We start from the raw sequence: 25,213 nt of genomic DNA, 5'->3' as shown, positions 1-25,213 counted from the left end.
CAGGGGATGCCTTATATTAGGCAATTCTACAAAACCTCTCCTATGTCTTACTTTCGGGGGTGACTTATTTTCAGGGAAACAGGATATATATGTATGTATGTATGTAAAGTAATGGTGTTACAATTAAGATCCTTGAGATGTATTGATTATAAGCATAGTAGAAACAGGTAAAAATAGTAACCATAAAATAATAGTTGATACACACATCATAAAAATTGATGATAGAATTGGAAGAAAAAGAAGATTTGGAATATTATAAAACTTGGGATTTATTGAATGAGTGGCATGATAGAAGGAAATAATGTATTAATTATTATGATATTGTTGTTGAAATAGTAAGGACAAATAATTATAGTATAGAAGGGTCATCTAAGGCAGAGGTCTCCAACCTTGGCCACTCTAAGACTTGTGGACTTCAATTCCCAGAATTCCCCAGCCAGCCTTTTCTCTTATCACCTAAAGTAGAGAGATTGCAGAGGAAGGGATTGCAAGAGAGTAAGCTATGCCAGCTAGGAAATTCTGGGAGTTGAAAACCTCTATCCTAGTAGAACATGATAACTTTCTTTCAGATGGGAACATTGCAAATGGCATCACACTGTTGGTCCTTCCATCCAAGTGGATGTAAAACCACGTTCTCCTTTCTCTCTTTTCCAGGCAGCTTGCAAGGAACCCGGGCCTTAATGGTGGCCAGCATCCTTTTGGGTCTCATTGGATCTGTCGTCGCCATGGCTGGCATGAAATGCATGAAGTGCTTGGAAGACGACGAGGTGAAGAAGTTGAGGATGGCCATTCTCGGAGGTGTCATCTTCCTCATTTCAGGTGAGGAACCTCTGACTTCTTTAAATCCATGGCTACGGACCATGGTCCTTGGGTTATTTTGTGGTCTTGCAAAAAAAGACTTTGGTATGGAAGCTGTTGTGAGTGGCCCACAGCCAGCTCAGCTGGTCATGGACTTTGAGGAGGATGAGTAGGTCCGTCTGGGTATCCTAGGCCAGTGTTTTGCCAACTGAGTCTGAGAGTGAGAGTGAAGGGGAGTTAGAACCCGGGGAACATGGGGTACCACCAGAGACTGTAGAACCCCCAGCTATGGTAGTGTCTGAGTCAGGGGATGATGGGGACGTTGAGGACCCTATATTAGATGCGAGAGTCAGAAGAATGAGAGCCAGGCATGACTGTCTCTATAGACAGGGGTCTAGGCGTTGAATATCTCTATGGACATTTTCCCATCCTTGGTAGTATAAAAAGAGAGGCTCATGGGAAAGTGGGTGTGGAAGATCAACATTCCTAAAATGGAGAGCAAAGACTTGCACAGAGAACTTCTCCTAATCCTCCTGGATTCTGAATCCTGTTTTTGACTGGAGCTGAGTGAGCAAACTGTCCGAGTTGAGAATTAATGACTGAGAATTTATACAATTGTATAAGGTTGCCTGTGCATCCAAGTCTTAATTGTGGATTAATTACTGGTAATTGACCAGCCTGGGCAGAACAGAAGTCACCAGAGATGGGCTGGTAGGTTGGATTCCTGGGAAAGAGTGATACAAATGGAAAATCAACCATTTGTAGGATCTGGGTGGAGAGGAGGAGTCTACTCTGAGGTCAGACTTACTGAAGTTGAGGCTGATGGGTGGACAGTGGCTGACTTGAAGTGGACTTCGGAATCCTATCTGAAATTCAAGTGAGAAGACAACTGGGTGTAAATCTGGTCAATGAATAGTCTGAGCAAGACACAAAAAGGAGAAGTCCTATTTTGCAATGCAAGATGTTGACCAACCCTCTTCAAAGAAGGATCCTCCCACTCTGTAAACAATGGAGTAGTGTCTACAGAGTTGTGATACCTCCAACTCTTGAAGGCTTGTGCAAAGAAGAGGTCCTTCTCATGATGGCTTCGTTGGTTTTATTGCACATCGCAGAAGGATGAGATGGTTGTCTTCTCAAGGGTTGTCAATTTAAAGATGGGTAGACTTCAACTCCCACAATTCCCCAGGGAATTGTGGGAGTTGGGGCCCGCCCAAATTCAAGTTGACAATCCTGAGACATACTCTATGTCAGGGGTCCCCAACCTTGGCAAACATTAAGACTCGTGGAATCAATTCCCAGAGTTCCTCAACCACCAGGAATGCTGGAGTTGGAAGTCCACGAGTCTTAAAGTTGCCAAGGTTGGAGACCCCTGCTCTATACCATTCCTAGGTGTCCCAAACTATAATTCTGTTAATTTAGATGTATTGAACTTCCGTTCCCATATCACATCTGAAAGGGACCAACTTGAGAAAAGCTAGTGTGAGTTGGTGTCAAAGTAGCTACTCTCATTGGCTAACTACAAGTGGTCTTTCCTTCTTGGAAGTGGTTGACTTCACAATAACTCTCCTTTCTCTCCTTCCTTTCTATAGGCATGGCCGCGTTAGTGGCTACCTCCTGGTATGGCAACCTTGTCGCACAGGACTTCTTCAACCCCTACACACCCGTCAACTCCAAGTAAGTCAGATCTCAATGGACTCAACTGATGGGTGGGGCAGAAAGATCTCCACTGATATTCATGGTTGACCCTCTGCTGATGGAATAACAGAGTTGGAAGGGACCTCTGAGGTCTTCTAGTCCACCTCTTCTTAAAGCCTTCCAGTGATGGAACAACCATAACTTCTGGAGGGAAGTTGTTCCACTGATCGATTGGCAGGAAATTTATCCCGTTTCTCTCTTTGATTAGTTTTCATCCATTGCTTCTGGTTCTACCTTCTGGAGGTTTGGAGAATAGGAGGTTGACCCCCACTTCATCTTTGTGGCAGGCCCTTAAATTTAATTAAATTAAATTAAATTAATTGAATTTATATTCCCCCCACTCCCTGGGGACTCCCTTAAATCATAGGACTGCTATTGTATCATCCCCAGTTCTTCTCTTCATTAGACTTCATTAGGTCATCCTTCTGCTAGCTTCAACGTCTTCTTCATATCACGGTGACTCAAACTGGAGGCTGGTATTCCAGGTGTGGTCTTCCTAAGGCTTTGCAAAGAGCTCCTTCAAGTGATGTGGATTTTATGCCCTTGTTTATTCAACCAAGGATTGCATTAGCTTGTTTTGGCTGCCACCGTATACACCTGACTCATATTTAATTGATCCTCCACTATCATTCCAAGATCCCTTTCATGGTTCCTGTTTTTGAGCCAGGTTTCACCTAATCTATATTTGTAGCTTTGGTTTTTCCTACCTAAGTGTAAAGCCTGGCTTTGCTCCACCTTAAAATTCATTCTGTTGGATAGGGTCCCTTCTTCAAATCTCTCCAGATCTTTTCCCACCCCAAGCTGGTCTTCTGGGGTGTTGGCTATTCCTGCCAGCTTAGCGTCATCTGAAAATTTATTTATTTATTTATTGGATTTTTACGCCACCCCTCTCTGAGGTCTCAGGGCAGCTTACAATATGTAACAGAACAATATATAATGTCCTAAATCCATTTAATTTAAATTTAGAATCTAAACCCTCCAAAACCATAAGAAGACAGTCATTCCCATTCAATCAACTTACTCTCAACTTATTGGTCAGCCAGGGGGCTAGGGCATAGTGGCCCCAGGCTTGGCAGTATAGGTGAGTCTTAAGACTATTGCAAAAGGCAAGGAGGGTGGGGGCAGTGTGAATTTCTTGGGGGAGCTGATTCCAGAGAGCTGGGACCCACACAGAGAAGGCTCTTCTCCCAGGTCCTGCCAAATGACATTGCTTAGTTGATGGGACCTGGAGAAGGCCGACTCTGTGGGACCTAACCGGTCGTTGGGACTCATGTGGCAGAAACCGGTTCCGCAAGTATTCTGGGCCGCCGCCATGTAGGGCTTTATAGGTCATAAATTGGATGAGTTCCTCTTCCATCCCCTCATCTAAGTCATCGATGAAGAAATTGAAGAGTCCTAGGCCTAGGATGGAGCCTTGGGTTGCCCCACTGCTTACTTCTCTCCTTGTGGTTGCCGTACTAATAAGGACGACTTGTTGAGTAGGGTTTGCCAGCCAGTTCCAAATCCATTTGGTGGTGATGCTATTTATCCCCCATTTTTCTAGCATACAAAGAAGTAGTTTGTGGTTTATCTTGTCGATTGCCTTACTGAACTCTAAGCATATTATCTTCTCAGCATTTTACTGCTTTACTAATTTAGTCACTTTGTCAAAAAATGAAATAAGATTGGTTTGGCCCGATCTGCCCCTTTCTGGCTTCCAAAAAGAAAGTGCTTTCTCCTTGTCCCTTGGCCAGGCCACCTGCTCCAATCTGCCATTAGCGAGAGAAAGTCTAAAATCCATTTCCAAGGAGGCATATGAGCAATCTGCTCGGTGGTGATTTGCTCTGCGCTCCCCGACGCCCTTTTACCGCTCAGCAATGTTCACCAGACCTTACGTGCGCCCTGGGAAAAGGCCCGTGCCAATAGGAGAGGATTGTGCAATTCCACCCTCACTTCAGAACCTCATCAGGCCTCCCACTTTCATCCTTGCAACCTCAAGGAAGGCAGCCAAGACTCACGTGCTGAAACCTGTAGGTCATGTGGCTTTGTGTGCGGAATTTGGGAACCAGCCAAAGGATGTGAAAGAGGACAGAGCAGATTGTAAAGCAATGTCAGAATTATAAGGAGGAGGGGGGTTTACGCCTGCAGAGATGGGGGGACATTACTGGGAGAAAGATCTAAGCTAATGCTTCTCAGTTTTGGTCACTGTAAGTTGGCTGGGTTTTATAGGGTCTCCTGCTTGAGCAGAGGTTTGGACTAACAGAATACAGAGTACAGAATAACAGAGTTGGAAGGGACCTTGGAGGTCTTCTAGTCCAACCCCCTGCTTAAGCAGGAAACCTTACACCACTTCAATCAAATGGTTATTCAACATCTTCTTTAAAATTCAAAATGAATAGAATAGAATAGAATGGAATGGAATATCAGAATGGGAAGGGACCTTGGAGGTCTTCTAGTCCAACCCTCTACTTGGGCAGGAAACCCTACATTCAGACAGATGGATATCCAACATCTTCTTAAACATTTCCAGGGTTGGAGCATTCACAACTTCTGGTGGCAAGCTGTTCCACTGATTAATTGTTCTCACTGTCAGGAAATTCCTCCTTAGTTCTAAGTTGCTTCTCTCCTTGTTTAGTTTCCACCCATTGCTTTTTGTTCTACCCTCAGGTGCTTTGGAGAATAGCTTGACTCCAAAATCTTCTTTGTGTCCATCCCTGAGAACTTAGAAGACTGGTATCATGTCTCCCCTGGTCCTTCTTTTCGTTAAACTAGCCAGGCCCAGTTCCTGCAACCGTTCTTCATGTGTTTTAGCCTCCAGTCCCCTGATCATCTTTGTCGCTCTTCTCTGCACTCTTTCTAAAGTCTTGACAACTTTTTTATAATATGGTGACCAAAACTGGATGCTGTATTCAAAGTGTGGCCTTACCAAGGTCATATAAAGTGGTATTAACCCTTCACGTGATCTTGATTCTATTCTTCTGTTAATGCAACCTAGGAATTGCATTGGCCTTTTTGCTGCTGGCTCGTATTAAAGTGATTGTCCACTAGGACTTGCAAGATCCTCCAATATCTCAGGGGTTGCCCCAAAGAAGAAGGAGTCAACCTATTATCCAAAGTACCTGATCAAAAAACAGTGGATGGAAACAAAACAAGGGGGAAAGCTACTTAGAACTAAGGAGAAATTTCCTGACAGTGAGAACAATTAACCAGTGGAACAGCTTGCCACCAGACGTTGGGAATGCTCCAACACTGGAAGTTTTTAAGATGTTGGATAACCAGTGTAGGGTTTCCTGCCTAAGCAGAAGGTTGGACTAGAAGACCTTCTTGTTGTTGTTGTTGTTGTGATGATGATGATGATGATTATTATTAATCATTATTAATCATTATTAATCATTATTAATCATTATTAATCATTATTAATCATTATTAATCATTATTAATCATTATTAATCATTATTAATTATTATTATTATCCCTCTCATATGAGACCTCCAAGGTCCCTTCCAACTCTGTTTTCTGTTATTTTGAGTGTCACCCAAATCAAGGACTGAATTCTCGATGGATTGTCCCACTTCATCCTTGGACTTCGACTGACCATCTTCTTTCCTCCTCAGGTTTGAATTCGGCCAGGCGCTTTTCATTGGCTGGGCAGCCTCGTCCCTGAGCATTTTGGGAGGTGCCTTCCTTTGCTGCGCCTGCCCCCGGCGAGAGACCTCCTACCCCCCGACTCGGGCGTACCCCACGTGCGTCCCCTCCACTGGGAAGGATTATGTATAATACAACGGGGAAGGATGACATGAGAGGCTGGCCTCGGGCAACCGCCAATGGACACTGCTTTACTTCTGCCCTGCCCTGAACAGGATAATCCTGCTTCGCCCACCCACCACCATAAATGAACTAGGCCCCTTTGTAACCCCACACCCATTTCTGTTCCTGGTCGGATCCTGCTCTCGTCTCGGATAGGAAAACGGAGGAAAGGATTTGTCCATACATCATAGGTACCGTAACACCACTTTCTCTCGGTGAGAGGACCGACCATCCCCTTTATCGGACCCTCCCTCACTCTCTTCAAAGGATGGACAGTCTCTCTTTGAAACCTTGCAATAGATTTCTCCTGAAGGGCCAGAAGAAGTTTAAGTTAAGTTTAAGTTTATTGAGAACTCGGGGCGGCTTACAACATATAAAAAAGACAATATATATCGAAATCCAAATAATACATTCGGAACCACCTTCTGCCACACGAATCCTAGCGACCAGTTAGGTCCCACAGAGCTGGCCTTCTCTGGGTCCTGTCGACAAAACAATGCTGTCTGGCTGGACCCAGGGGAAGAGCCTTCTCTGTGTTGAGTTGAGTTGATTCCGCCCTCTGGAATCAACTCCCCCCTGGAGATTAGGACCGCCCCCACCCTCCTCGCCTTTCGTAAACTCCTAAAAACCCACATTTGCCACCAGGCATGGGGAAATTGATTCCCCTCGGCCGCTCCGTTTTATGTATGGTTTGTTTGAGTTGTATGAGTGTTTTTAAATCAAGGCAATTTCTGGGGGGAGCTGATTCCAGAGGGCCAGGCCCCCCCCAGAGAAGGCTCTTCCCTTAGGTCCCGCCAAGCGATATTGTCTAGTTCAGTGTTTCCGAACCTTGGCTGGGGAATGCTGGGAGTTGAAGTCCAAATATCTTCAAGTTGCCAAGGTTGGGAAACACTGGTCTAGTTGATGGGACCTGTAGAAGGCCGAATCGGTGGGACCTCACCGGTTGATGGGATTCATGTGGCAGGAGGTGGTCCCATAAGTAATCTGGTCCCGTGCGATGTAGAGGTCATGACCAACACTTTGAGTTGAGTCCGGAAACCAATCGGCAGCCAGCACAGACTGCGGAGTAGCCTGCAGTACTGCGCTCTAACCACTGCACCACCAAGGCTCTTAACCAGATGTAGCCCTGACTGCACCTGTGGGAATTCCCCCTGGGCTGATCCGCTGACCCATTAACTCTTCCTTCCCTGCAGTTGGAAAGGAAGCAAGGCAGAATTATAGAACTCGGAGGTACCTTAGTGTAGAATAGAGTTGAAGGCACCTTGGAGGTCTTCTAGTCCAGCCCCTATCTCAGACAAGTGACTGTTCCAATCTCTTCTTCAAAACTTCCAGTGATGAAGCTCCCACAACTTCTGGTGGCAGGCTGTTCCACCGGTTGAATTGTCCCCACTGTCAGGAGGTTTCTCCTTAATTCCCAGGTGGTCCCCTTGATTCATTGCTGGTCCATTGTTGTTTCTTCTGCTGCCTTCAGGTGCTTTGGAGAACAGGTGAATCACCTCTTCTTCTTTGGGGCAATTCCCTCAAGGCTGCTATCACGTCATCCCCATTCTCTCGGTTAGACTGCAGAGATTGCAAACACACGCAAACACATTTTGTTATTGTGTTAATCGCAGTCTTGAACACACAAGAACGGCCCCAGCTCGGAGGCATCCAGATGTGTTGGGTTGCAAGTTGCAACTGCGCAGTGCAAAAACATCTGGCGTGCAAGCCAACCTGGAGAAGCCAGAGATGGAACACAATCTTTGTAAAAACCCCTAACGGAAAGTGGAGGAAAAGTCCATTTTCCCACCCCTGTGGCAAAGCCCCCCGCCCCATTGTAAATAGGAATATTTCCACCTCTCTTGCTGCAGGAGTGGGCTGTGAAACACACTTACACACGCAAATACGCGCGCCTGGCCTCACCAAGGTAGGTTTCCTTGTTTTCACTACCAGGAACCTCACCTGAAGCGCTTCACCTGTGATTAAGTTTGCAAAGTGGCCAACTCTTACTTGGGAGTAAACCTCACCAGTCTTAGGGCCCTCCTGAGCAAATCTGTCTGGGATCCAAATAGCATTTTTTTATTAAAAAATAAAAACTGAGATTGTTGGTGAACTTTGAGCCAGCTCGGTCTGTCGATCGTGGGGGGCAGCTATGCCCTTTGGCGGGAGGGGGGGTTAGGGACACACAATTCTGTGAGGAATAAAACCTGTATAAAGTATTAACTGTTTTCAATAAATGTACCTTTTCATTTTTTAAGAAAACGAGTCTCGGTGTGTTGCTATTTAATTTGTTATTTCGGTGTGCAGAGAGAGTTTTCGTCAAAAGGAGAACGGTGGTGCCAAATTATTCTTTATAAGGACAATGCCACTAATGCAATCCAACAGAGAGGGGCGGCATACAAATCCAATAAATAAATAAACTTCAACGTAAAACTTTGGTTTTTTAAAAAGGCTGTGGGGGTTGCGGGAACTCAGGCTATGTTGGAGAGTAGTTTAGGGCAATGGTTCTCAACCTTGGTGGCTTGAAGATGGGTGAACTTCAACTCCCCAAATTCCCCCAACCAGGGTCTTTAAGATGTATAGGCTGCAACTCCCAGAATCCCCCAGAGATCTTGTTTTAGGATGGGTGGACTTTGACTCCCAGAATTCTCCAGCCAATAACCTTGAAAATGGGTGGACATTAATTCCCAGAATTCTCCAGCCAGTGTGCTTTAGCGTTGCTAGACGTCAACTCCCAGAATTCCCCAGCCAGCATGCTTGAAAATGGGTGGACTTCAACTTCTAGCATTCCATAACCAGCGTACTTTAACATTTACCAGTAATTTAATTTATTTGATTTATATGTCGCCCAATCCTATAGGACTCAGGGAGACTTGCAACAATAAAATAATACAGATACGAGCACATTATCTTTATAAGAGGATAGATATTTACCATAATTTTAGCTTGTGCTCTTATAAATGGAAGTTCTAGAATTGAGTTAAATTTAAAAGGTTTAGACATGGAAGAGATACATAAAAGCATACATACATAACAACACATATGCAGTGGTACCTCTACTTACGAACTTAATTCGTTCCGTACAAAAGTAGAAAAGTTTGTAAGTAGAAGCAATTTTCCCCATAGGAATCAATGTAAAAGCATATAATGTGTGCGATTGGGGAAACCACAGGGAGGGTGGAGGCCCTGTTTCCTCTCAGGAGATTCCTAGAGGGGCCCCACGGAGGCTTCTCCCTGCCTTCTCTGGCCCTGTTTCCTCCCAGGAGATTCCTACAGAGGCCCCACGGAGGCTTCTCCCCGCCTTTTCTGGTTACAGTTTTGGAGGCTCGGGTTTGGTAAGTGGAAAATGGTTCTTGAGAAGAGGCAAAAAAATCTTGAACACCTGGTTCTTATCTGGAAACGTTCGTAAGTCGAGGCGTCTGTAGGTAGAGGTACCACTGTATTAAATATATACCAATATATTTAGTAATTGATATAATATATATTTAAAAAAAAGAACGACAAACTGCTGAAATGTAAGCCTAAAAAAACTCAATTAATGTGAAACATGTTGGTTAATTTTGTTTATTTTAATTGTTCAATAAAATTTACTTTTTTTCAAAAATTAAAAAATAAACTAATCCACCAATTAAACGTTGGTGGACTTCAACTCCCAGAATTCCACAGTCAGTATGGCCAGCTGGGGAATTCTGGGAATTGAAGTCCACCCCTCTTAAAGTCCACCACGGTCAAGAAGCCCTGATTTATAGAGAGTTAGCATGAACCAGCTCACTCCAGAAGAGGTGATGGAGGAGTTACTCACTGGTCCATCCCTCCGCCACCCACTGGCCCCTTGCACAAACAGGGCGATGGTGTTGCAACGCGCTCCTTGAGTCAGTCTCCCCAAAACCGACCTTCCCAAAGAGATGAGCCGATTAGGGGGGAAATGCAAGCAGACCGGCCCGACCAGTTTCCCCGAACGAAGGCAGCCTCCCCCACATTCCTTCCAGGACACTCATCATCCCCGAAAGGAACATCCTGCAATTAAGACGGATGGATGGGAGGCACTCAAGTTCTCCTGCATTTGTTCTCTCTCTCTCTCTCTCTCTCCCCACACCGCCCTCCATCTTGCCCAACTCGTGGGAAGAAGATCCTGATTTGGGAAAAAACTTTCTGGCGCGGAGGAGAAGGGGATTTCAGCCAGGGCAGGGTGGGGTCTTCTCCATAGGAACATGCTAAGGAGGAGCATGGGGTGGCCCAGTGCCAAGACACATGACTGGATGGGTAGGCATGATGCATGCCTGTAGGCCTTCTGTGGATTGCACTGGCATTTAGCATTTGGACTTATATGCCGCTTCACAGGGCTTTCCAGCCCTCTCTAAGCGGTTTGGAGAGAGTAAGCATATTGCCCCCAACACAAAGATAGAAAGAAAGAAAGAGAGAGAGAGAGGGAGGGAGGGAGGGAGGGAGGGATGGAGAGAGAAAGGGAGGCAGCGAGGGAGGGAGGAAGAGAAACAAGAAAGAAAGAAAGAAAGAAAGAAGGAAGAGAGGAAGGAAGGAAGGAAGGAAGAGAGAGGGGGAGAGGGAGGAAAAGAAAGAATGAAAGAAAGAGAGAGAGAGAGAAAGGGAGGCAGCGAGGGAGGGAGGAAGAGAAATGAGAAAGAAAGAGAGAGAGAGAGGAAGGAAGGGAGAGGAAGAGAGGGAAGAAAAGAAAGAAAGAAAGAAAGAAAGAAAGAAAGAAAGCTTTAGCAATAGCCGCTCCGAGTCCCCAGAGAGGGGCAGCATACAAATCTAATAAATTATTTTTTTTTAATTTATTTTTATTTTTATTTTTATTTTTATTTTTATTTTTATTTTTTGTTTTTTGTTTTTTGTTTTTTGTTTTTTGTTTTTTATTTTTTTATTTTTTATTTTTTTATTTTTATTTATTTTTAATAGCATTGAGACTTATATACCGCTTCATCGTGCTCTTCCAGCCTTCTCTGAGCGGTTCACAGAGAGTGAGCCTGTGACCCCCCATAATCTGGGTCCTCATTTGACCCCTCCCCCTCGGAAGGACGGAAGGCTAAGTCAACCTGGAGCCTTCTGAGATTCGATGTGCAAAATTGCTGGCAGAAGGCGTTTGCAGTACTGCACTCTGACCACTGCGCCACTGAGGCTCATACTCATACATTCCACTAGTACGTGGAAAAAACACCTTGAGGTTAAGATTTGTTCCTTGGTATAGGCTGACCTACAAAGGCTGGAGGCTCTCCATCACAGTCTCTGGGGGCTTTGAAGAAGAAGAAGCTGGAAAAACCTGCAATTTTTTTTACTACCACCCTATGGGCGTGGCTTATTGTGTGGGTGTGGCTTGCCAGCCATGTGACCAGGTGGGAGTGGCTTGACGATCATGTGATCGAGGGTTGGCTTATAGGTCATGTGACCGGCTTAAAGGTTCCTCCCAGGAGATTCCTAGAGAGGCCCCACGGCCAGCTTGACGTCACTCACGTGAAGGGTTAGGGTGAGGGTGCCTGGCCTCCCCTCGCCTCACCAAGATACAATTTCCCCCTCTATTTACTATGACTGAACATCCAAAATATACTCTTGAATGTGTATATGCCATATGTGTACATGCATATTACACACAGGAACACAAAAATATTGATTATCTACTATATAAACTATATGTGTATGTACACACACACATGCACAACTCTTCTAGAATCATACACACTCAACCTCATTTACTGTGATAAGAAAAACATGCCCAGAGCCCAGTAGAGGAAAAAAGGAAAAAATTCAGAATTTTGCTACCGGTTCTGCATGCGACCAATTTTTTTGACTGGTTCTGCAAACCTGACTGTGCAAGTAAGAGGCCATCACTGGCGGAAGCAAAAAATTCACCGAAATCTCACCCGCCCGCGCATCTTCTCACGAGATTTGCTTCTTGTGCCTGTGCAGAAGCGAAATCTCGCTCCGATGCTCATGCGCGGCTGCCGGTCCCTGGAGCTGCGCCCCCATCAGCCCCACTAGCGGCTGTAAGTTGGAGCCCCCACCTGCCGAAGGATTATATCGACTGTCCATCTTTGGTTCTGGGGTGGGGGAGAGATTACGCCCCTCAAAATGGGTTCTCACTTTGGGTGTGCTTCTAGACTCACAGCTAGGATTAGACCAACATTTGACAGCTGTGGCTAGGGGGACCTTTGCCCAGGTTTGCCTGGTGCACCAATTGTGACCCTACTTGGATCAGGAGGCTCTTCTGACAGTCACTCGTGCCCTTGTCACCTCATGGCTGGACTATTGCAATGCACTCTACATGGGGCTACCCTTGGAGAGTGTTCAGAGACTACAATTGGTCCAGGATTTTATTTATTTTATTTTATTATTTAGATTTGTATGCCGCCCCTCTCCGAAGACTCGGAGGATGCAGCCACGTGAGCTGTTGTGGGTGCTCCTACACACACCCACATCACACCAACTCTCCGCGTACTGCACTGATTCCCGGTTGGTCTCTGGATGCAATTCAAGGTGTTGGTCCTTACCTTTAAAGCCATACATGGCTTAGGGCCAGGTTATCTTCGAGACTGCCATAGCTCCCAGCCTACAGAGTTAGCCTTCTCTGGATCCCACCAGCTAAACAGTGTTGGCTGGCAGGTCCGCAGGGAAGAGCCTCCTTGGTGGTGGCTCCAGCTTTCTGGAACCAGTTACCTTCTGAGATCTGCAGTACCCTCGCCCTACTGGCCTTCTGGAAAGCTCTAAGGAGCTGGCTTTTCCAGCAGGCCTGGAGACGTTGATCTGATGGTGGAAACCATGAAGATCTGGCCATAAATGGTAATGTATGGTTTTTAACTCTTGGATTTGAACTGTTTTTAAATTGGTTTTTTAGAGGTTTTAATATTATCTGTATGTTTTGATTTTGGATGTGAGCCGCCTAGAATCCCTCAGGAAATGAGCGGCATACAAATTGAATGAATTAATGGATGGATGGATGAGTAAATAAGTAAGTAAGCAAGCAAGTAAGTAAGTAAGTAAGTAAGTAAGTAAGTAAGTAAGTAGGCAACTAAGTAAATAAGTAAGTAAGCAAGCAAATAAGTAAGTACCGTAAGTAAGTAAGCAACTGAGTAACTAAATAGCTAAGCAAGCAAAAAAGTAAGTAAGTAAGTTGTAAGTAAGTAATTAAGTAAGCAAGCAAGCAAGTAAATAAATAAATAAACAAACCGCCTTCCAAGAATAACAAGGAAGTCCAGTTGCAAAGCATCTTTGAGACAACCACGACCTGGATGACTGAGAATCTCTCGTAGACATTTACAAGCGCCAGAGTGAATAATAAGGAACAGTCAGAACAAGACAAATAGAATGCAAAACACACAGGAATACGCGACATGTCTTGTTTGCTAATAACCACCAGTGGCTGCCAGGTGATAGTAACCTGCCCTGTGTCTCATCAAATGGCTATTTTCCTGTTTTGCCTGCCGCTTGCAGATGAGACCATCGGTCTGGGGTTCAAGCCCAGGAGTTTCTTGCCTGTCCTTCGGTAATTGTTCGACTTCTTTTACTGTATTGTATTTATTCTTATATTTGTACCGCTGTTGTAAGCTGCTCTGAGTCCTTCAGGATTTGGCAGCATAGAAGTCGGATAGATAGATAGATAGATAGATAGATAGATAGATAGATAGATAGATGATAGATAGATGATAGGTAGGTAGGTAGGCAGGCAGGCAGGCAGGCAGACAGACAGATAATGATAGATGGATGGATGGATGGACGGACGGACGGACGGACGGACAGACAGACAGACAGACAGATAGATGTGTGTGCTTTTCAACTCCCAGAATTCCCCAGCCAGCCATGAATTCTGGGAGTTGGAGCCTAGCTACAAAAGCTTGACGTTTTCCTTGGACTGAGCTGGATGTAGAATTCTGGGAGTGGAAAGCCCTATATCTTTTTTTTAAAAAAAATATTTTTATTGAATATAAACTATAGCTCCGCCTCCTTAAGCGCCACCGAAAGGCTCCTCTGGCAGCCCAGAAAGGCCCGAGATGGCCGGGATTAAAGGGGGAAGGGCAGGAAACTGACCAGGCCTTCGTGCCGCTCTGAAATTTCCTGGGAGATTTTTCCTGGCTCGGGTTCTTAAGTAGAAAATGGTTCTTGAGAAGAGGCAAAAAAATGTTGAACACCCGGTTCTCATCTAGAAAAGTTCTGAAGTCGAGGTGTCTGTAGGTAGAGGTCCCACTGTACACAGGAACATGCAAATGCATGCAAGCGAACCCAAGCTGTACATGCAGCACATCGGTAGTGGCGGCAATGGGAATCTGCCCAAGAGTGGAGCCCACCTTGGGTGGTGTGTAACGCTGGCGGTAGGCTCAGCAAATGGGAGGAGGCAGGGCAGGGAACCCCAAAAAACAAAGGGGTCACCCCAAAACTGACTCCTTCCAGGAAATGCCTCAGGTGACACAGAAGGATCGTCCGGCTGCCGTTCCAACTGGGGATTTCCTACCCCACTTTTCCAGGGCCATGTGCGAGTGTGAGCATGTGTTGCTGTGCTCTTGCCATCCCTTTACACAAATCCAAGACGCAGTGTTATGGAATCAGCACAGCCGGAATAACACACCTCTCCTGTTTGGCACACCTGGATTTTCAAGTGGTGCCAGGTTGCAAGAGGCAGCGAGGTCCTCGTGTGAGTATGCACGCACACACACATGTACACAGGCTGCCAGTAGAAGTGTGAAGATGTTAGTTGGGCCAGGTGGGGTCTCAAAGGGGGCTTGAGTTTAAATTAAACCACCTCCCTTGCTCAAAGGGGATTTAAAAACTCAAGCAATCAAACAGAATCCCCTACGCAACAAGAGCCTACAAAACTTTGGCCAGACCCATCCTTGAATACAGCTCATCTGTCTGGAACCCACACTGCATTTCAGACATAAACACTTGAGAAAACAGAGATACTTTAAGAGAAGAGCCCTCCACTCCTCCACTCACAACAGAATCCCCTACACAACTAGACTCACAATCCTGGGTTTAGGAAGCTTAGAATTATGCTGCCTTAAACACGACCAATCTCTCATAGATTATGGAGGGATGGATGGAGGGATGGAGAGAGGGGGGGAGGGAGAGAGATGGAGAGAGAGAGATCCAATCTCTGTGGCTCTTGGGCGAACCAAGGTGGCCGAATGGCCACTTCAAAGACAGGGCGGGCGGCATTGAAGGAGATGAAGTTTCTTTCTTCTTAAAACAGCAGATGGGGGGGGGGGATTGTGTAAAGGTATGGGGGGGTGGTAAGAGACTCTGGAAGAGACCCCCCCCCGGAAAAGGCACCCTAACAGGATTAAATTGGAGTGAGTGGAGAAGCCGGCAAATGGGTCACATCCAGACAAACACACACTCCAAAAATCCAGGAAACAAATTAAAGCCTCAAAGTTATTGCCACAAAGAAGGAGTCAGGCTATTCTCCAAAGCCCCTGAGGATAGAACGAGAAGCAACGGGTGGAAACTAAACAAGGAGAGAAGCAACTGAGAACTAAGGAGAAATTTCCTGACAGTTAGAACAATTAACCAGTGGAACAGCTTGCCACCATAAATTGTGAATACTCCTACACTGGAAATATGAGATATTGGAAGACTGAGATATTGGAAGACTGCTATCATGTCTTTCCTGGTCCTTTTCTTTCTTTCTTTCTTTCTTTCTTTCTTTCTTTCTTTCTTTCTTCCTCCCTCCCTTCCTTTCTTTCTTTCTCTACCTTCCTTCCTTCTTTCTTTTTCGTTGGAGAATAAGTTGACTCCTTCTTCTTTGTGGCAACCCCTGAGATACTGGAAGGCTGCTATCGTGTCTCCCCTGGTCCTTCTTCTCATTGAAATAGCCATGCCCAGTTCCTGCAACCGTTCTTCATGTGTTTTAGCCTCCAGTCCCCTGATCCTCTTTGTTGCTCTTCTCTGCACTCTGTCTAGAGTCACAGCATCCTTTTTGCATCGTGGTGACCAAAACCGGATGCCGTATTCCAAGTGTGGCTTTATAAAGTGGTATTAACCTTTCACATGATCTTGATTCTCTCCCTCTGTTGATGCAGCCGAGAACTGTGTTGGCTTTTTTGGCTGCTGCTGCACACGGCTGGATCCTATTTCAATGGTGGTCCACAAGGACCCCAAGATCCCTCTCTGTTGAGCAAGGTGCCTCATATACTGTACCTATGCTTTTTGTTTTTCTTGCCTAAATGTAGAACCTCATTTTTTTCACCCTTGAATTTCATTTTGTTAGAGAGTGCCCACTCTTCAAGTTTGTCTAGATCCTAATGCTACCTGAAACCTTGACATACACTCGAATCCCACCCACTTGTTGCTTGTATCCTGAGATTTATATTAATATTGACTGTTTCTTCATTGCTTATTTGACCCCTATGACAATCATTAAGTGTTGTACCACATGATTCTTGATGAATGTATATTTTTCTTTTATGTCCACTGAGAGAATCTGCACCAAAGACAAATTCCTTGTGTGTCCAATCACAATTGGCCAATAAAGAATTCTATTCTATTCTATTCTATTTTCTATTCTATTCTATTCTATTTTATATTCTATTCTATCCTATTTTATATTCTATTCTATTCTATTCTATTCTATTCTGCTAGAAACCGGGTGCCAGAATGAAGCAGCCCCTGAGAAGGTATCTCCTTGTAAGGGTTGAATGTGAGAAGAGTTGTGGATGAGACCTCCTTCCTACTTGGACAGGATCTGCCCAGCCCTTGATTAAATTCCTCCATGCTGGGCTCCACCCTCCGGGCTGCATTCCAGGAAACATATTAATAACCGGGAATCTTTTTTTTTTTCATTTTATAAAAGTAATTATCTCGGCAGCCGGCAGGGACTCGAATTGAAATATCTGTGGGGTGAGGAAACTGCCTGCATTGAAACGTGTGCCCTGCGCATTTTGGATAATGAGTGTGTATGTTGTGTGAATTGGTGTGCCCAAAGACAGGAGTGTTTCAACTACCCATCTATTATTATTATTATTATTATTATTATTATTATTATTATTTGCATGTTGCCCCTCTCCGAAGACTCAGAGTGGCTCACAACAAGAAAACAGTACAAATCCAATAGTTAAAAACAATTTAAAACCCCTTAATATAAAAAACAGTCACACATCTCAGACAAACCATACATAAACCATACATATCTCATCTTATTATTTTATTTTTTGTATTTATCAAAGAATTATAGGATGGTAATTTGTACAAATAAAATATTAAGTAAAAATAAAAGTAATGGTAGAAGACAATAGGACAGGGGTGGTAGGCACAATGGGACACTTATGCACGCCCCTTACAGACCTCTTACAAAAGGGGAGAGGTCAATTGTAGATAGCCTAAAGTTAAAGGTTTTAGGGTTAGGAGTAGAAACCACAGAGTCCAGGTGTTGCTCACTCTGTTGCTGAAGTCGTATTTTTTGCAGGCTAGTTTGGAGAGGTTGACATTGAGTTTGAATCTATTTCATGCTCGTGTGTTGTTGCGGTTGACGGTGAAGTAGTCACCTAACAGGATGATTTTATCTATCTATCTATCTATCTATCTATCTATCTATCTATCTATCTATCTATCTATCTATCTATCTATCTATCTATCTATTGGATTTGTATGCCGCCCCTCTCCGTAGACTCAGAGCGGCTAACAACAACAATAAAAAACAGCATGTAAATCCAATACTAAAACAACTAAAAAACCCTTATTGTAAAACTAATCATACATACAAGCAAACATACCATGCATAAATTGTAAAGGCCTAGGGGGAAAGTATATCTCAGTTCCCCCATGCCTGATGGCAGAGATGGGTTTTAAGGAGCTTACGAAAGGCGAGGAGGGTGGGGGCAATTCTAATCTCCGGGGGGAGTGGGTTCCAGAGGGCCGGGGCCTCCACAGAGAAGGCTCTTCCCCTGGGCTCCGCCAAATGACATTGTTTAGTTGACGGGACCTAGAGAAGGCCAACTCTGTGGGACCTAACTGGTCGCTGGGATTCGTGCAGCAGAAGGCGGTCCCTGAGATTTTATGAACTATGGTAAAGTCGGAACGGAGATGACGGAGCTGTAAGTTAAACCCATTTCCAATCCACCCATTTAATTAAGAGCAGGGTCCCATCGAGGGATCTGGCAAACAATGCATAAAAACAATGCAATAATCAGTGCAAAATTTAATCTGCCTCTTTGCATCCCTTTCATTTGCAACGGTGGAGAGCGTGAAGACTTGTGGAAAGGAGGGGGGGAGGAGAAGCCCTTGTATCTGCATCTTCATTTGCATAGATTTGCATGGTCTAGTCATCAGGGCATTGAACACTCGTGGACTTCCCTGCTAACTTCCATCCTCCACACAGAAGGAGAGGCGGTGAATAACATCTTCCTACAGATGTCGGGACGAACCGTGAAAAAATGGTGTTTGCACACAGTTTGGGGCGGGCCCTGGCATTGCACAAGAATGGAGTGGGAGGGGGGAGTGTGAAGTGTGTGTTCGCCTGTTCGCAATTGGACTCCCTCTCCCATCGTCCTCAGAGGTCAGCGTGGGAAGGAAGAGAGTAGACTATTCCCTGGAGGTCACCATGTCCAAATGTGGATTTTGCAACACTGGAAGTTTTTAGGAAGAGCTTGGACAACCTGAAAAAGTATAGGGGTTCCTGCCTGAGCAGGGGGTTGGACTAGAAGACCTCCAAGGTCCCTTCCAACTCTGTTATTATTCTGTTCTGTTCTGCTCTGTTCTATTCTTATTCCTAGTCTATTCCATTCCCTTCCAGTCCAGTCCATTTTCTATTCTATTCTAACAATAATAATAACAACAGATTTGGAAGGCTTGGAGGTCATCTAGTCCACCCCCCTGCTTAGGCAGGAAACCCTACACCCCTTCAGACAGATGGTTATCCAACATCTTCTTAAAAACTTCCAGTGTTGGAACATACACAACTTCTGGTGGCAAGCTGTTCCACTGGTTAATCATGTCTCCCCTGGTCCTTCTTGTCATTAAACTAGCCCTGCCTAGTTCCTGCAACCATCTTTCGTATGTTTTAGCCTCTAATTCCCTAATCATTTTTTGTCGCTCTTCTCTGCATTTTTTCTAGAGTCTCAATATCCTTTTTGCATCATGGCGACCAAAACTGGATGCCGTATTGCAAGTGTGGCCTCACCAAGGCCTTGTAAAGTGGTATTAACCCTTCACGTGATCTTGATTCTCTCCCTCTGTTGATGCAGCCGAGAACTGTGTTGGCTTTTTTGGCAGCTGCTGCACACGGCTGGGATTCCATTCCATCCCTATTCTATTCTATTCTATTCTATTCCATTCCATTCCATTCCATTCCATTCTATTCTCCAATTATTTTGTTCCATTTCATTCTATTCTCTAATTCTTCCCCTCCCTTCCCTTTTCTTTTCCAATTATTCTCTTCTCTTCTACTCTACTCTGCTCTGCTCTGCTCTGCTCTCCTCTCCTCTATTCTTCACTTCTCTCCTCTCCCATTCCATTCCATTCTTCTCTCTTCTCTTTGACTCCCTTTTCTTTGGGGCAGCCCCTGAGACATTGGGAGGCAACGAGTGCAGCTGTTGGTCCCTGGAGGAAAAGGCTGGTGGGCAAAAGGGGTAGGAGATCTCATCTACCAGGGTACAACTGTCTGCCTTCGGTGTTGGGGAAAACTTCCAAAAAGATGGTTGTCGGCTAGAAAAACACCACAAGGCTTCGTTGAACCAGCTGTTCAAAGTCTCAAGAACAAATGTAAGTTAACAAAATCAAAAGTGAGAAAGCTTCCTATCCTGACAGTGAAAACAACCAGCGGAACAATTTGCCTTCAGACGTTGTGGGTACTCCAAGACTGGAGGATTTTAAGCCCTGCAGGCTACTTCAGCTAACCACTAGCTGTAGTCCAGCAGTTCAAATCTCACCACCGGCTCAATAGCCTTCCATCCTTCCTTGGTGGGTCAAATGAGGACCCAGATTGTGGGGGGAAATATGGTGATTCTGTCAACCTCTTACAGAGAGCTGTAAAGCCCTCTGAAGGGGGATATAAGTCTAAATGCTATTGCGATTAAGAAGACACTACATAACATTTGGCCACAATGGTATATGGCAGTAATGGTCAACCTTTTCTGCCCACACTCAAAATGCAATGCCCTCCCTCCCTCCCAGCATATGTACACAAACACCGTGTTTATTTATTTATTTATTTATTTATTAAATTTGTGTGCCGCCCCTCTCCGTAGACTCGGGGCGGCTCACAATTGCCCCTTGTGCATGGACACAACCCAAACTATAGAGTCTCCTGCTTGAGCAGGGGGCTGGGTTAGATGATCCAGGGTCTTGGTAGACAACCAGCTAAATATGAGCCAGCCACCTGCAGCGGTAGCCGAAAAATACAACACAAGCCAAGATTGCAATTAACAAAGCGATTGAATTAAGATCAGGGGAGGTATTGCTACTAATACCACTCTATAAAGCCACACCTGGCATCCAGTTTGGGTCGCCATGATGCATAAAGGATGTTGAGACTCTAGAAAGAGTGCAGAGAAGAACCACAAAGAGGATCAGGGGACTGGAGGCTAAAACACATGAAGAACGGTTGCAGGAACTGGGCCTGGCTGGTTTAATGAAAAGAAGGACCAGGGGAGACAGGAGAGCTGTCTTCCAATATCTCAGGGGTTGCCAGAGAGAAGAGGAGGTCAAGCTATTCTCCAAAGCACCTGAAGGCCAGACAAGGAACAATGGATGGAAACGGAATAAGGAGAGATTGAACCTGGAAATAAGGAGGAACTTTCTGACAGTGAGAACAATCAACCCATGGGACAGAAGTTGCCTTCAGAAGTTGTGGGAGCTTCATCCCTGGAGGCTTTGAAGAAGAGACTGGACAGCCATCAGTCAGAAGTGATGTAGTCTTTTTCTGCTTGTGCCGGGGGTTGGACTAGATGACTTCCAAACTCTCTGAATCTGTTAAATCTGTTAAATCTTCAAAATCCCTTCCGACTCCTGTTATTCTGCCTCTTAAACCATCCATTGTGTTCTCCTCTAAAATAAAGCTTGGCTTTTAGCGCCCTCTACGGGCTATGGAAGTCTTGGCATTAAGTGACTCTGGGTTTCCCCATCAACTTGGCTTAGAAACATAGAAACATAGAAGATTGAGGGCAGAAAAAGACCTCCTGGTCCATCTAGTCTGCCTTTATACTATTTCCTGTATTTTATCTTAGGATGGATCTAGGTTTATCCCAGGCATGTTTACATTCAGTTACTGTGTATTTACCAACCACGTCTGCTGGAAGTTTGTTCCAAGGATCTACTACTCTTTCAGTCAAATAATATTTTCTCCCGTTGCTTTTGATCTTTCCCCCAACTAACTTCAGATTGTGTCCCCTTGTTCTTGGGTTCACTTTCCTATTAAAAACACTTCCCTCCTGAACCTTATTGAACCCTTTAACATATTTAAATGTTTCGATCCTCTCCCCCCTTTTCCTTCTGTCCTCCAGACTAGACAGATGGAGTTCATGAAGTCTTTCCTGATACGTTTTATACTTCAGACCTTCCACCATTCTTGTAGCCCGTCTTTGGACCTGTTCAATTTGACCCATCTCTTTTTGTAGGTGAGGTCTCCAGAACTGGACACAGTACTATTCCAAATGGAGTCTCACCAGCGCTCTATACAGCGGGATCACAATCTCCCTCTTCCTGCTTGTGATACCTCTAGCTATGCAGCCAAGCATTCGACTTGCTTTTCCTACCACCTGACTGGCTTGTCAGAATCCATCTGGGAAGACCGGAAATGGTGATCCTGTGGACCAAAGGAAGGATGCTGCAAACCACCATCGCTGCATGCAGGTGGTCAAGCGCCTAAATTTTGTCCGTGTAACCATAGGGATGCGACAACCATTATTAAGCGAGGACGCCAGTTGCCTTTTCAGCACAGTTAATAACTTTCAATGGACACTAAAAAAAATGATTATAAGTCAAGGCTGATTAATTCTCCCATTCGGTCTTGTGCTGTAAGTGTAGCTTTTTTGAAGCTTTTTTTTCCAGCCCTAACGAGGCTGAATAATCTTCCTGGCTTGCAGGCTTGTTTTCATTGCTACTCCCAATAAGTTTTTTTCCAGCCCTTTGCAGGCTTGTTTTCATTGCTAATCTCTCCGAAAAAGAGTTTTTTTTTCAGCCCTATCAAGGTGCTAACTTCCCAGCTTTCAGGATTTTTTCATTGCAAGTTTTTTTCTAGCCCTAAGACTTTGCAGGCTTGTTTCCATGGCTACTCCCAATAAGTTTTTTTGCAGCTCTTTGCAGGCTTGCTTTCATTGCTACTCTCTCCAAAGAAGAGGGGTTTTTCAGCCCTATCAAGGGATAAAATGATGTGCTGAAATTGACCAGACTAAGGATGCTTAGCCAGATGAATACCTGGTAGGCAGATTTCCCCCTCCCTATTTTCCTCCCCCAAAACTAAGCTGCGTCTTATACTCAAGCGCGTCTTATATTCCAAAAAATACGGTAGCTTTACAGAAGCCTGGAAATACAGCACTACAAAGAATGTCCACCAGGTGTCAGAAGACTCCCAGAATGAAAGCTGGAGATCTGCCTTTTTTCTAATCTCTGAACAAGATGAGGTCCAATGTAGATGCTCCTTGACCTGCAACCATTCATTCAGCGACTGTTCAAAGTTACAACGGCACAGAAAAAAAGTGACTTGCAACCGTTTTTCACTTAAACATAGAAACATAGAAGGTTGACGGCAGAAAGAGACCTCCTGGTCCATCTAGTCTGCCCTTCTACTATTTCCTGTATTTGATCTTAGGAGGAATCTATATTTATCCCAGGCAGGTTTCAATACAGTGACTGTGGATTTACCAATCACGCCTGCTGGAAGTTTGTTCCAAGCATCTACTCCTCTTTCAGTAAAATAATATTTTCTCATGTTGCTTTTGATCTTTCCCCCAACTGACCTCAGATTGTGCCCCCTTGTTCTTGGGTTCACTTTCCTATTAAAAACACTTCCCTCCTGGACCTTATTTAAACCTTTCACATATTTAAATGTTTCAGTCGTGTCCCCCCTTTTCCTTCGGTCCTCCAAACTAGACAGATGGAGTCCATGAAGTCTTTCCTGGTAAGTTTTAGGCTTAAGACCTTCCACCATTTTTGTAGCCTGTCTTTAGACTGGTTCAATTTGATCCATCTCTTTTTGTAGGTGAGGTCTCCAGAACTGGACACAGTTCTGTATACTTCACCAGAAGAGCCCTTCACTCCTCCACCATGAGACTAGATTTTCAACCCTGGGTCTAGAAAGCCTAGAACTGCAATGCCTTAAACATGATCTAAGTATTGCCCACAAGATCATATGCTGCAAAATCCTGCCTATCAACGGCTACTTCAATTTCAACCGCAACAACCCAAGAGCACGCAACAGATTCAAACTTAATATCAACCGCTCCAAACTTGACTGTAAAAAATATGACTTTAGCAATCGAGTCGTGAAAGGGTGGAACTCATTACCGGGCTCAGTTGTGTCAACCTCCAACCCCAACATTTTTCCCTTAGACTGTCCAAGATTGACCTCACCCGGTTCCTAACAGGTCAGTAAGGGGTGAGCATAAGTGCACCGGTGTGCCTCCCGTCCACTGTCCAATTGTCCCTCCTATATCTTATATATCTTCTCTTCCATTCATATATCTTTTTCTCTATTCTTCATTGATGTATTCTATTCTCATATCTTTTCTTCTATCCTTTCCTTGATATTTACTACTACATGTTTTTATTCTCTTTAACTTTCAATTTGTATTGGACAAAATAAATAAAATAAAATAAAATAAAATAAAATAAAATAAAATAAAATAAAATAAAATACATACATACATACATACATACATACATACATACATACATACATACATAAAGAGTATTATTCCAAATGGGGTCTCACCAGGGCTCTTTCCAGGAGGGAGCCCTTCCTGGCATCCTCCCATCACCCCCCACCATCGGCTGCCTCCACTGCAGTTCCCACCGACCCCTCCCTCCCTCCCGGCCGAGGCCCAGGGCTGTAAGAGGATCCCCTCTGGCTCTTGGGGGTCACCCCCAGCCCTCAGAAGCCTGGCCTTTGGGGGAGGGGGCTTCCGGAGAGGCACTGGGAGGAGGGGGAGGGGGAGGAAGCCAGAAACCCCATCTCGGTAAGAGAGCGCCGGCCACGTCTGTGATGCAAAGGGGGGGAGAGGTTTTGGGGGGGCTGAGTGGGAGGGAGGCATGTTTCTGCTCCCCACCCTCTGGAAAGAAGGAAGGAAAGAGAGGCAGGGGGAAGGGGAGGGGAGGAAAGGAAAGGAGGGAAGGGAAGAAGGGAAAGGAAGGAAAAAACAAGGAAGGGAAGGAGAAGGGAGGGGAGGAAAGGAAAGAGAAGAAAAAAATTCAAGGAAAGAACGGAATGAAAGAAGGGAAGGACACCACAATGGAGGGAAGGGAAGGGAAGAGGAAAGGGAGAGGGGATGGGATGGTATCTTTCTAGATGGATGGATAGATAGATAGATAGATAGATAGATAGATAGATAGATAGATAGATAGATAGATATAGATGATAGATAGATAGATAGATAGATAGATAGATAGATAGATAGATAGATAGATAGATAGATAGATAGATAGATAGATATAGATAGATAGATATGACGGTCTTGGTATATTCAGGTTTCTTCCCGTGTAGGATTCAGAGATTTCTGGCGACGTTTTGACGAGGTCCCACTCGTCATCTTCAGGCTGGTGCTTCTGTCCTTGTTCTAGGGCGAACACAGCGAGACCTGAGCTGCCTTCCCTCTGTAGATACTGGTGGGTGGGTTTGATGGCTCAGCAATTGCCTGCTGTGTAGAAACTTCCTGGTGAGTCAGTGGGGTAACACCTGGGGTCGTTGATGTAGCTGAGGTATGCTGATTAGTTGATGTTTGTGGGTTGGGGGTGATATCCTGAGTGGTTGGATCTCTAAATCCTACACGGGAAGAAACCCAAATATGCCAAGACCATCATA

At 44.8% G+C, this 25,213-nt stretch overlaps 1 protein-coding gene across 1 annotated transcript in view; it reads left to right on the top strand.

Annotated features, from left to right (window-relative positions):
* CLDN1 (claudin 1) overlaps positions 1-8,520 on the top strand; it is a 32,844-nt gene extending 24,324 nt beyond the window's left edge. Inside the window, exons 2-4 of the mRNA XM_070754182.1 lie at positions 655-819; positions 2,388-2,472; positions 6,087-8,520. Of these exons, the coding sequence (XP_070610283.1) occupies positions 655-819; positions 2,388-2,472; positions 6,087-6,249 (413 nt within the window). The 3' untranslated portion in view covers positions 6,250-8,520. The remainder of the gene's footprint in view (positions 1-654; positions 820-2,387; positions 2,473-6,086) is intronic.
* The last annotated feature ends 16,693 nt before the right edge of the window (positions 8,521-25,213 follow it).

Source organism: Erythrolamprus reginae, chromosome 5 (assembly GCF_031021105.1).
Source record: "Erythrolamprus reginae isolate rEryReg1 chromosome 5, rEryReg1.hap1, whole genome shotgun sequence".
NCBI classification, from domain to species: Eukaryota; Metazoa; Chordata; class Lepidosauria; order Squamata; family Dipsadidae; genus Erythrolamprus; species Erythrolamprus reginae.
The sequence above is the reverse complement of the archived record's forward strand: the minus strand, read 5'-3'. Positions and strand labels throughout refer to the sequence as shown.